A 12,905-nucleotide genomic window follows, 5' to 3' on the forward strand; every position below is an offset into this window, starting at 1 on the left:
TGAAGCAACAGGTATAGAGGCATTTTAGATGTTAAAAATGCAAGGAAAAGAAAAGGAATGAAAAATTGCTTTCACATAATATATAGGCAGGATTGTTACTAAACTATTATTTTTGATTTTGTATGAAATGACTGTTCTTCTTTAAGAAGCATGTTGAATCTACTTCTGTCACATGACAACTCTTTACATCCTAAAACTTCTTAATTATTTGCCGGATTTATAATCAAGAGATGGAAAAATGGTTTGATTTATCATCACACAAAGGAATCTGACAACTTTCCTACAAACAATGCTACTCTAGCCTATACTAACCTACACATCCATTCACAAAATACTTTTAATGCCATTAAAAACAGCACACAGGCAGAAGAAGGGAGTTTTACCTTGGAATGAATTTATTCATGATAGCATAAAAGCAGTTGTACAAATCACTGCGTGGTAATCGAAGGTGCACCAGAGGTTTGAGGAGATGTATCCAGCCAAGGCAAGAACTGTATTTAACATTGCGTGATTTACAGTAAAAAGTAATAACAGACTCAATATCCAAAAGCAATACTGACTTCTCGTCTTCTGGCACTGACAACCGGTCTGAAATAAACATAGAAATATAAACCATCTTAAGAGCTTCCCAAAGAAACTGAATAAGATTAGTTCAGAGGACAATTGTACCGATACCGAGTTCTGTGCACTTGGAAAAAAAACAACACAACAGAACATCAACAAACGAACAAAAAATCCAGCACCATGGATTAAATGTTTATAGAAAGGCATCCCAAAAGGTATCAAAATATGATTTTTTAACCTCAATAGATTAAAGCATTTAATATCATAATAAAGCAGGATGGGAGAAGTTTAGATTTTCCAGAATCTACATGAAACAAAGGTAGATTCTTTTAATTCTTCTACTCCTACTTGATGTACTCAGTAAAAAACTTACACTCAACTCCACAACACATTCATTTGAATTTCAACACAGATCAACCCACAATGCATACCTTTCAATTTCTTAAAAGCCCACTGATACACAAATTCATTAAAATCAGCAGCTTGAAATTAGTAAGGCTTACGGACTTAAATTTTAGCATTTACATGTCACATTTTAATAGCCATTTTTAAGTTATTTTCCTAAAAAGAGTTTAAATTTGGTTTGTTAATGTAACTATAAAAAGAAATTATTTGCTTGCTTACAAATAGATTTTAAATTAGATTTAGCACTCTTTCTGATCAGAAGTTACATTGTAACTATAAGCATATAATATTTTATATAGCATAGCACATTGTTTCAAATTCTTACAAGTTTTGTAAGGTACTAGAAAGGGTTAAGATGTTCCCTGTTTACAGACAGATTAATTCTAAATCCATGACTTGTATTAAGTTGCATTTGGATGAAAACTTGCAGAACAATTTGGTACAGAAGCAGTTCCATAATTGAAGTAGCAAGCCAAACACTTCTTAAATACCATCATTTTTGAGTTGGATACGTACAAAAAGCTTCGGCTTTCATTACTTACAAAGCATCTTTCTGCATAGGCTCTTACTTAAAATGCTGGCAATGCTTCAGAAAAAGTACTGGCATCCACCTCAATTGAGGCACTGAATCTAAGACATCTGAAATATGTCAACACTGTACTGCAAATTACGCTTTCTTTCTTATGAAGAAATAGCTTCTGATGATAAATGGATTGTAGCTTAGTTGCAGTATAAATATATGTACATATATTATACAGACTGTAGTGAAACCAGACTTTTGTACAAGTTCGTACAATTTTCAGTTTAATACTAAAAATATATATTTAGATTTTTATGAAAAATCAACTATTAAATAAACTTATGAATTATATAATTTAGAAATGCATGTTTTGATCCAGATTATGTCACTTTTACTATTGCTAATCTAACAAATATTAGAAAAAATATGGTAACAAAGAGAGGAATAAGGAAAAATAATGGCATGGAGATATTGAAGTGCCTAGTTTTACATTGTATGAATAGCAATTGTGATGTTTTAACATTTTCTGAAGAGATGGTATAATTTGGCAAAACAGAAAATCCTTTTTTCCCATTCCTTTATAGCACAGGCAGAAAAGGAACATAAGTTGTACTAGATTTTAGAGCTAGGCAAAATACAACTATATTCAAAATTGTATGTATGTATGCATGCATGCACTAACTTATTCATGCACTAACTTATTCACTAACTTCATTCTCTGCCTTAACTTTCAGTTCTGCAAGAATAAATTAAAAGATGGCAGATAATAAAATAGAAGATTCTCTTACTGATGCCATAGGAAGAAGTATCCTTACTAATGAGTCACCACTGCCTCCATCACCTAATCATTGATACTACCACTGTTGCAAGGTATCAGGGATTTGGCCATTTTTGTGATGAAGTTCCAATCAGATCCTGAGGCAGCTCCTTACAGCATGCTGGAATGCTATTTTCAATGTGTTGGCAGTACCCTGCTTTCACAAACTCAGCCTTTCATTTCTGCTGAAAATGCTATTAAAAATACCTCTTTCTAAAAAATTGCTTATTAAGTCCAAAATGTTCAGTATGTTTCTTCTCCTAAAGGTCATATGCATTTTTGTGCTACACCAGCTTTTCAGATTAAATACTGGACATTGGACAATTAAAAACTTGAAGAAAATCATAGAAAGAATCACATGTTTAGAAGACAGAACTTGGAAAAAACATTATTTTTTTTTAAACTCCTGGAGCTTTCTTTGCATTAGACTCTGTCCATGCAAGCTATCACTTACAAGTTAATACTTTAAAATTCCATGACATCAACCATCTCAGCGTTGGAGTAGATAAGATACTCTTTCCTTATGATTTCTTGCTAGTTTTCTGTGCTCTCTCATCTTCCTCCAAAATGTAAACATCATTCAGGTTATTTAATTCAAATAACAAAGCCCTAAGACAACTGAGAGTACACGAGTTTTCACACAGGTGATCTAAATGTAACTGAACTTACCAATTAGCTCTTGGCAATCCTTATGAATTATGCTCTGTTCTGGCAGATCTAAACAGCCATCCCATGATGCCAGGCTGTCCCCCTTTCCCACAACATTAAGTGCAATCTGAAAACAAAAATAAAAAACACATTTCAGTGTCCTTTATTAGTTACGCTGTTACTGAGCTCACTAAAGAACAAACGTTCTAAAACTTAATCAACATACTTGCATACTAAAACTCCAGTATGACATGAACAAGTTGGCTTTCCTGTGAAGATGCCTGATAATTAAATCATTCACCTCAAATCAAACGCCACCTCAAGTATTTCCTAGTTTTGGATTTAAGCTCCTATTTACCTTCCAGACTTTGGCCCTCAGATCAGCAGGCAATCGCCTTCCTTGAATGATATTTCTCACGGTTTCAAGATCACAGCCTCCTTCTTCCAGAGCTTCTGCAAGATCTTTTTCCCTAAAATAATGATATGTACAGGGTTTATTAAAAAAATATAAATAATTACACAATATTTTGAAATCTTTATTAAATTGATATAGACCAGAGGCTACTATCAGGCAGAAAGACACACATATGTAAAGGTTTGTTATAAGACAATTTCCCAGTTACTGGCAAAAAAAAAAAAAATATATATATATAAAATATATATATTTGCAAAATTGTGTTTACTCCTTTATTTTAAGGCTGTTTGTTCAACTTCTAATTTCATTCAGTTTTCATAGGAGAGAAAATAAGCTCAGCCCAGATTTTTGTTTTCATGATGTGACAATGTTACAAAAGGCATCATAAAAATGCAAATTTAGTGTTAGTTTACAAGGTAAGAGAGAGCGAGCAAATTTTCACTCACATACACACGGTGCGTTCAAAGCAAACCCTACACCTGAATTAGATGGCAGAGGTCTTTTAAATGCATTATTAATGTATTAATAAACCTAGAAAATGGAAAAGTCTTTTCAAAGATTTAGAACATTTAGTTTTGAATTCCACCTTTTCCAGAAATGGGAAAGGACCTTTCAGTCAAACTCAGGTTTAACTATACAGTTCTAGTATTATAAGTGTGGATGTGTGCATAAGACTGAAATAAAACATACACAAACGTTAATAGTGTAGAAAGTAGAGAAATACACAAAGTCACAAGACAGTCGAGGAGAAATGATACTTTAGTTGCCATAGTAAGACAACACAAGTCATTATGCATTACAGATAAGAAGGTATGCATTCAGAAATTGCTACTTTACAATCTGATAGCTTCTGCTGACTGTTCCATGCTGTCAGTAATGAGAGAACCACAGCTGATGATTTGAGGAATTTCAATATGATGGAGCAGAGCAGTGTCAAAACACCAGGTTCACTGGAAAAATAGCAACGGCAGAGATATATAGGTCCCGTAGGCAGAACTTCTCCCTTACTGTGTATCTTAACTGTTCTCTATTAGCTCTGACACATGCCTTAAGAATGACGCTGTGTCATGCACCTGAGGAATCAAACACACCCAGGAGGTTAAGAGCCACAGCAAAACAGAACACGACTGCTTATTCAGGACAGATAGTCAAGTATACGGACTCATTCCCTGTGAACAACATGTACTTATACACGTGGCAGAACATTGTGCAGTGTTATCAGTGCAACTCTCCATTACCCCAGGTGCTCTGTACTACGTAGACAATTCCAAATACCCATGGAAAAAGCGCAGTTTCCTTCTTTAATTTGCATATAACCACAACTAGCTGAAATTCCATGCTATAAGTCTTCTTGAGTTCGGTCTCTTGAAAGCTCAACACACAAAATTCTAATTTTCTAAGTACCATCCTTTTTGATGAGCAGATTAACCCCTCAATCCTAAAAGAACATATGCATATACTTGACAATAACCAACCAGCCAGCACCACTTAAGACTTCTCAAAGTATTTATAAGGTTAAAGAGTAAACACTTTCCTTCCAATTATCAGCCAGTTTCTTTTCCAGCACTTTTTGGCAGCACTTTAAACCATATTTCCAATATACACTGGGATACAACTAACAGTCCATTTTCAAGTAATTTTGCTAATTTGGTTGAAAGAAAAAAGTTTACAAAAGAAGTTTACAAAAAGACTGACTTGCCTAATTTTCTATTTTAGTTTTAAAAATAAAATCCCAAAGCCAAATTATTATAGAACTACAGACTGCACAGGGAAAATATCGAATTCCCGATACAGAAACCAGGGGTAAAAATACACAGGCACACTTGTACATCCATCACCTATCCCACTGCCTGATGGTGTACGTAACAATTAACAATGGAAAAATTAAACAACCAGATCAGTTAATCCTTAACACAAATCACGGATTTCCAGGACATTTACACAAAAAGGCTTAGCATTCTGCAGAACCTGATGAACTCTGGGATGTTCTAACATCAACAAAAGCCAACACCAAACAAACATAAGCTGAAGAGAGACACATGCTCTGATCTATAGTGTAGGCAGATGGAAATGAACACTACAGTTGCATGCAAGTTGTATTCTAGGTGGAAAGGTCTTAAACTGTAATACTTAAATTTGATTTCTATGTCCTCCAAAGAACACAATTTGGAAAAAAAAAAAAGGAATTTAATTTTTGTGAAACAGCACATGAAAACACAAGTTACAAAAACATACCTGGCAAAGAATTTTTCATGAATCCATGAGTAGTAATTCTACCAGTTACTCGTACCTAATATTCACAGCTAAAAGATCTGCGCATGGACTAACATCAAGATCACCTTCAACATGCTATCCGCAAATGTGTATTTCCTATATTTGCTAAATCTTCATAAGTATTGCCATCAGCACTTTCTACCCTGTGACTTTACTATTTCGTATTAAAATGCAAGAAAGTTATATGCTCATCTCTCACATTAAGGTGTGGTACAGTAACACATTAAGCTAAATGAAGCAACAGCAGGAAAAAAAAAAAGTATCATTCTATTATGATTCAATTAGCTATTCTTTTTCGTTGTCAACTCCCAAGACTGTTCAGAGGCTACGAGGAATACTTTTCTAATAAATATTCTATTCAGGCTATCTGGCAAAGTATTGTGAAAATGATTTTGATACTTTAACACATGTCCACCGGCTGTGTTTTAGCTTATTTCACTCAGTGTTGTGCTATAAATGTTCCAGCAAACTGCTGGCAGTCTGGATCCTTGTCTTTAATGAATACCAGCTAGGAAGCTTTCTGTTTATACTGACAACAACTTCCTACAGTTACTTTGAAAAGAATGGAGTACTTCTGTCATAGGCAAACTCCCCCCAGCCTGAATGTCCTAACTTTATGCTCTACCATGGCTCCACTGCCACGTTCCTGGAAGCTATTCAAGCTTTGGTTAAGATGCATACAATCCCAGCCCACACCTCAGCTGTGGCCCGAAAGATGTAATTCTCTCAAGACATGTTACTTCAAATGCTATAACTCACAATATTGCTAGTAGTATATCTGTGAGTAAATTTCCATACTACAGAAGGATCTCTGAAATTCAAGCCAGTGGTCAGCAACCTTCACAAATATTCAGAAGTGTGTTTTTATGTTGTTGTGTTGTTTTTTTTTTTAGTTAAAGCACTTATGATGTGAGAGAGAGTCAGAGGCAACAAAAATTGATCAACTGTTAGGTCTTCAGTTCCAGCCTTTTTTTTAAAGTATTGTTTACTTCATTTATATACAACCATGAAGTGCTTGGTAATAACCACTTACAAATACTAATGAAGGGATTAAGTAATTGTGGGGGTGTGAATAGCAGGGAAAAGACAGTAGGAGTTTCAAGAACCCACAAATACACAGGAAAAAAACACAGTATTAAGAAAACTATAATCATTCAGTAGATTACAATGCTTGGAATGTACCTGCTAAAGTCCATTACTTCCATGTTTGGGGTTTATGTGGCAAGGGTTTGGTACTGGGGGGCTGCAGGGGTGGCCTCTGTGAGCAGAGCCCAGCAGCTGCCCCGCATCAGATCAGAGCCAGCTCCAGCTGGCTCCAAAAGGGACCCACTGCTGGCCAGAGCGACACTTGTTGGGCCTCTGAAAGAGCAGAGTTAAGGAAGGGAAAGAACTGCTGGGCAACAGCAGCTGGGAGAGGGGTGAGAACCAGACCCCCAGGTCAGTGCAGCAGGAGGGCAGGAGGTGCTCCAGGCAGGCAGCAGCAGCTCCCCTGCGGCCTGTGGAGAGGCCCCTGGTGGAGCAGGCTGTCCCCCTGCAGCCCATGGGTCCCACACGGAGCAGATCTCCACGCTGCAGCCCGTGGAGGAGCCCCCGGTGGAGCAGGTGGATGTGGCCTGGAGGAGGCCGCGGCCCATGGAGAGCCCCCGCAGGCGCAGGCCCCGGGCCGGAGCTGCAGCCCGTGGAGAGGAGCCCACGCAGGAGCAGGGGGTCTGGGGGGAGCTGCCGCCCGTGGGGGACCCGTGCTGGAGCAGTTTGCTCCTGGGGGATGGACCCCGTGGTGGTACGGAGCCGTGTGGGAGCAGTTCCTGAAGAGCTGCTGCCTGTGGGCAGCCCCCGCAGGCTCAGTTCGGGAAGGACGGCATCCCGTGGGAGGGACCCCACGGGGAGCAGGGGCAGAGGGACCGTGAGGGAGCGGCGGAGATGAAGCATCAGGGAGGGACCACAGCCCCCATTGCCTGTTCCCCCATGCTGCTCGGGGGGAAGACATAGAAGAGGGTGGATGGGGAAGAAAGTGTTTTCAGTTTGCTTTTAGATTCTCACAGTTCTAATCTGCTGGTCACAGGCAATAAGTTATATTAATCTCTCCACATTGAGTCTGTTTTGCCTGTGACAGTAATTGGTGAGCCATTTTCCCGTCGCCATGTCAACCCCTGAGCCCTTTTCCATCGTATTTTCTCCTTCTCTTTGAGGAGAGGGAGTGAGAAAGTGGTTGTGGTGGAGTTTAGCTGCCCAGCAGGGTAATGCTCATTTGTTATTAGGAAATACAGATCCCTTTGATGTGTTTCTTCCAAGCCAAAACACATTTTTGGAAGAAAATGCTTCAAAAGTGTATAGCTTCCATTTGTGATGGGCACACTTCTAATAATAATTTATTATTTTCGCAACACAACAGGTGTTTTCTACATGTACCAAATTCATCATCTAAAATGAATTTATCACACCAAAATACAATGACAATCTTTTTTCCATATACACTTAATATGCTACCACACATCTGCCTGTTGAAGGTCTTACTGGTTGGACTAAAATAGGGTTAAACTGCTTCCCGTATACAGACCACTAATCCGATGCCCTGACACTTGAAAAGATTATTTGACTACTCACTCTCACATTCCTTAGGTCACACACTCACTGTAGCTGCTAGTGACACACACTATCTAGTAGGCCACTGCTGTTTCCAGTGTAAGCAGTAGTATTTAGGCATGCATTTGCTAAACATCTTCACACATCAATCCTGTTTTCCTTAAATCAGAAGCAAGGCTACTACTGGATGAACTTTTTTTTTTTATATGATGCCATCTTGCCAGGAGGACCGTCATCAGCTTCAGTTTCTACAAATCTGTTGTGTCCTAGAATATCAAACACATTCAGTCCGCAAGTTTGCCTGCTATGAATATCAAAAATATATGGAAAGAGAAAGACAGGCACACATATAGCAATGCTGTTGTCACAACTACAAGGACTGACTGCAGGTATCAATGTCAATAGCAGACTGGACGAATTTATTCTAATGTTTTTTTCCCTCACAAATATACTTCCTATAACCTAGTTACTCTGATTCCTACCTTTCATTTATGGTCCTCTTTACTGGAAAGAAAACCTCAACAAGAGCTATATTACATCAAAAGTAATAAAGACTGTTCTCTATTGAAAACAAAAAACAGTCCCTCACATTTAAGACCAAAATATCCATTGTAGCCAAAACACTACTGAATATACTTTTATTTTAAATCGAATTTTAGAGGAAAACTAACTCCCCGATATTTTTACTTCTTTATTTTTTTCTCAGGTTTATTAATTTCACACTTAAATAAAAAGAGCTCTTGCTCTGTGCGCTTTCAGAAGAAATATGATGGTCCCGAGCACTAATAAGCCAGATTCTGAGCATGGAAAGACACACATGCACTAGATTTGTCATGTTGCTGTCTGAAACAATTTTGAGCGTATTTTGGGCTCCACACAATGAATAATTGCAATGTAAAGTTAAATGCAAAGGAAGAATTCCATCTATGGTTAGAGGTATATTTAGTTAGGTTATGTCTTAACTGCATTCTCAGCTTTAGGCACAGATAAGCCTTCCAGCATCAAATACAATACTGCCGGGAATTAACTAAAATTAATTTTGAGAACATGCTAAATAGCTAAAAAGAAGTAGTTAACAAGCACGGTCTGACAGACTTTTCTCATTTTTAAATCAAAACTGTTGCTATCAAACTTCTTGCGCTCACTGATGAAAGCTGACAATGACATCTTTCAATAACTACACAAAAAGGTTTTTTTTCAATTGCATTGCGTAGTGGCAATTTTCTGGTTTCTGTTCAGGAAAACAAAACAGTCAGTATGAGTGTTTAACTCATCATTAGTTTGTGTCCGCCCTCCTCTCCCAAATTACTAAAACCAGTACTGCATGTCAGAGTGACACAAGAAAAAGAAGGGTGTTTTAAGCCAATAAGCATGTACAGATTCAAGGTGCTGTCACAGTCTCTGAAGACAGGATTACATCTGCCTTGGAATCCCTCTGTGGAACTGAATATAGGACAAGGAATCAGAGCTGCCCTTTTTGGTCTCAAGAGTTCAGGTGGACATACATATCATTTTATGTTTCAGTTGTTTGTTTTTTTTTTAAACATGAAATGTTAGTGCAGAACGCTATATACTTCAATACTACGATAACGTAGCAATTTATACAAAAAAAATCCAAATGATGTATATTATACTTTAAAAAACGTTTTCTATTCCAATGGCACCCAGCCATACATACACAAGACAGCAGTTTAAATCAATCAATAAAAATTCACTTAAGCTGGCTTTTAAAGAATAAGCAGAAACAAGAAGCTTCTTGTGAAGTTTCTAAACAAGCAATAAGGAATACAACTTTCCATTTTATTCACCAGATACAGCTCCAACAACAAGATTTATTCTGGCATCCTGAAGTAGCCTTTAAGCGCAAACCTCCGGAACAGTTTCCGTAAGTTCTTAGAACATCTTTTATTTTCCTATTTTCTAATGAATGCCTTGGAGTTTGCCTTTATGAGCAGAATCAGCATTCATCCCCAAGAGCTGCGTTTGCAGAACCAGCACAGACAAAGCACAGATACCAGCTACATCTGCATGCATATCAATCGTGTGTTATTTCCCCACAGTGAGACAACACAGCACAAAGAAGGCTGGGCATGCTTAGCATAAAACTTTGAATCCTCAACATAACAGCACAGAAACAAAAGCATCAGTTTGGAAACAACTGTAAGAAGCAGGTCCGTAATTAAGTGCTGGAAAAGTGCCTATGTGGAGGGGACAAAGAGCAAGGCAGTGGCAGAGAACCGCTGAAGGAAATCGCATGCAATGAAGAAATGCAAGAAGTGGAGATACACAAGAGTGGACACGTAGGGCTTCAGTGTTTAAACCCCGTGTTTACTTTAGCCTCGGAAACCTTAAGTGACCGAGCATGCATCCAACACTGAAGTCCCGCCGCTGCTACCATCGGAATGCTGCTACACGGCTCCACAGTCTCTACTGGGGTCCTAGGGATTCAACGCAAACCCATCCTAAGCCCCAGCCGCGCTGGAGGAGGCAGACGGGCCGAATCACCCTGCCAGCAGCCCAGGACCTCCCGCCGCCCCCTCCCAGGCCCCCTGCTCCCTACCCAAGCCCGTTTTGCCCCCATCAGCCCCGCTCCGCCGCAGCCCGGGAGGGCCTCGCCCTCGGTTTGATGGCTTCGCTTCCTCCTGCGGCCCCGCCAAGCCGCCGAGGGCCGGGGGAGCCGGGCGTGCTGAGAGCCCCGGTGCCGGGCATGGGGGGCACGGGGCCGTTTGGCCCTGCCCGGAGCGGGAGGAGGGCTGGGAGCGGCGATCCCCCCCCCCCAACTCACCAGCAGCCCGGCGGCGGCGCCTCTTCCCCTTCCGCCATCGCTGTCGGCGTGCCGTGCCGCCCCGCGCGGCCGTACAGCGCGCCCGGCTGCCGTGACTGCCTGCCTTCCCCTCCCGCTGCCAGCCCCGCTGTCGCGAAGTGAGGGCGCCGGCTGTAAAGCGCGGAAACCGGGCAAAGCTCCTCCTCCCCCCCCCCTCCTCCTCTAGGGGAGCAGCGCAGGCGCGACCGCGCTCCCGCGTGGCGGTACCATCATCTTCATCACCTTCATCATCTTCTTCATCGGCATGGGGGACGCGCTGGAGGAGCCGTGGTGGGAGGCTGGGGCCCGCAGCAGCCCAGGTACGCCGCAGCAGGGTTGGGGCAGCCCCTGCCCGCGCCCCCCGCCTCTCCCTCCTCGGCTTGTAGCGCCCTGCTCCCGGTTTTCCCCTCTCGCGGGTGTATTTTTTAATGTTTATTTTCCCGTTCTCTTTTATGCGTCTTCCCCACGGGGATTTTCTGGTGACCTCCGCAGCCGGGCATGCCTGAGCTCTGGCCCGTCAGAGCCGGGGCAGTCAGGGGGAGAAACGGCAGCAGCGAATATAAGCACTTGGGGAACTGCAGGAATTCGCCCCAAAAAGTGGATTTAAACAGACTTAAAACAGACCCTCCTGTGGAGGGAGCTGCTTGCTCCAGGAGCCTCTTGCTGTGGGTTCGGGGGCTAGCAGCGCACTGCAAGTATTTAGGCTCTGAACTGTGTTTTATTCCAAAATGAGAGCATTTGATGTTGCTTAATGTGTGCTGGTATGCATAAGGGAGGTTAGTTATAGTTCTGAAAGACTTTGGAAGTAGTAAACCTGTAGTAGAGCCTGTGGAGGGAAAATACGTGTGGTACTTGAAGAGGGAGCATCACCCACGTGTTGGCTGGGGCATCTCCTATCCCCCTTGCCATGTCTTACGGCAAAAGGGCACTTATTTTCTCTAGTGATTTGTCTTTGGAGTATGCTATTAGGGTTGATTTGTCTATTTTCTTGATGATAAATATCTGTCTCTTACGCCCGGCATCTTAAATCAGTGGATCTTGTAGTGCTTTACAGAAAAGATATACAATACCCAAGTTCTCTTTTTTCGTTGCATTCATAATGTGGAGATGTATTGTGGAAATCTAGGTAGGTCGAGGCAACTAAAAATTATTATAAGAATATTAGTAGGAGCTGAAGATATCTGTAGCTCTGGATAGACTCCAGGTACTAAACCTTCCAGTGTCTTGATTTCCTAGGTCACCAACTTCCTGTGAAAAGGTACTTGGAGTATATTTTAAGAGAAGTAACGTATATATAAAATAAAGAGGGGTCACAAGCCCCTTGAGGCTGCTGAGCATTCCGTTTTTATTCTTAGTCTCATATATGTTCCTTAAGCAGTTCCTGTTCCCATGGTAAATGCTGTAAGGGATTTAGGACTCTGGAATGGAAAAGCTCCCAAAGGGCCTATTTGATCATTCTGCCAACCAGAGGTTATCTTTGTGGTGGCTGGTAAACTGATTTTTTTATTATTATTATTTATTGTTGACAGCTTTCCTTTAGAAACTCGATACAAATCAGAAATACGTTTATTCACTTGAACGATAAACTTTTGACATGCTGGGTAAACCATCAGACTTTGAGATGAGACTGTGAATCCCAACTTTTTCAGTTATATACAACTCCTCAAGATTTTTGCAATTGCACTGTTGAGCCACTAAAATAATTCAGGTGAGGAAACACCTCTAGAGATGTCTAAGCCAGCTTTTAGCGCTGCGTGTTGTTTACTCTAAGAACATTCTGTGGATGCTTCCCTACTTGTGATTGTGGGAGAATGTTGTGCAAACCGCGTGTATCTGGACTCTGCTGTCCAGATCCCACCTCTGTGAACTTGTTGAC

General features: G+C 40.7%; 2 protein-coding genes across 5 annotated transcripts in view; one reads left to right on the forward strand and one right to left on the reverse strand.

Moving 5' to 3' along the window:
• Positions 1-11,162, reverse strand: part of TBC1D23 (TBC1 domain family member 23) — a 33,242-nt gene extending 22,080 nt beyond the window's left edge. For 2 of the 4 annotated variants that reach the window (XM_080565514.1, XM_080565511.1), the window contains exons 1-4: positions 11,012-11,162; positions 3,313-3,424; positions 2,976-3,081; positions 384-588 (exon numbers count right to left, since the gene is read on the reverse strand). In XM_080565514.1, coding sequence (XP_080421640.1) covers positions 384-588; positions 2,976-3,081; positions 3,313-3,424; positions 11,012-11,049 — 461 coding nt within the window. In that variant the 5' untranslated portion in view covers positions 11,050-11,162. Of the gene's footprint in view, positions 1-383; positions 589-2,975; positions 3,082-3,312; positions 3,425-4,206; positions 4,251-10,558; positions 10,606-11,011 lie in introns of those variants that run through there. The other 2 variants (XM_080565512.1, XM_080565513.1) reach the window with 2 other exon arrangements.
• Positions 11,163-11,192: 30 nt separating this feature from the next.
• The window catches only part of CMSS1 (cms1 ribosomal small subunit homolog), a 239,681-nt gene continuing 237,968 nt past the window's right edge, over positions 11,193-12,905 (forward strand). Inside the window, exon 1 of the mRNA XM_080565859.1 lies at positions 11,193-11,349. Within this exon, the coding sequence (XP_080421985.1) occupies positions 11,295-11,349 (55 nt within the window). The 5' untranslated portion in view covers positions 11,193-11,294. The remainder of the gene's footprint in view (positions 11,350-12,905) is intronic.

Source organism: Anser brachyrhynchus (genome assembly GCF_964034855.1).
Source record: "Anser brachyrhynchus genome assembly, chromosome: 1".
Classification (NCBI taxonomy): Eukaryota; Metazoa; Chordata; class Aves; order Anseriformes; family Anatidae; genus Anser; species Anser brachyrhynchus.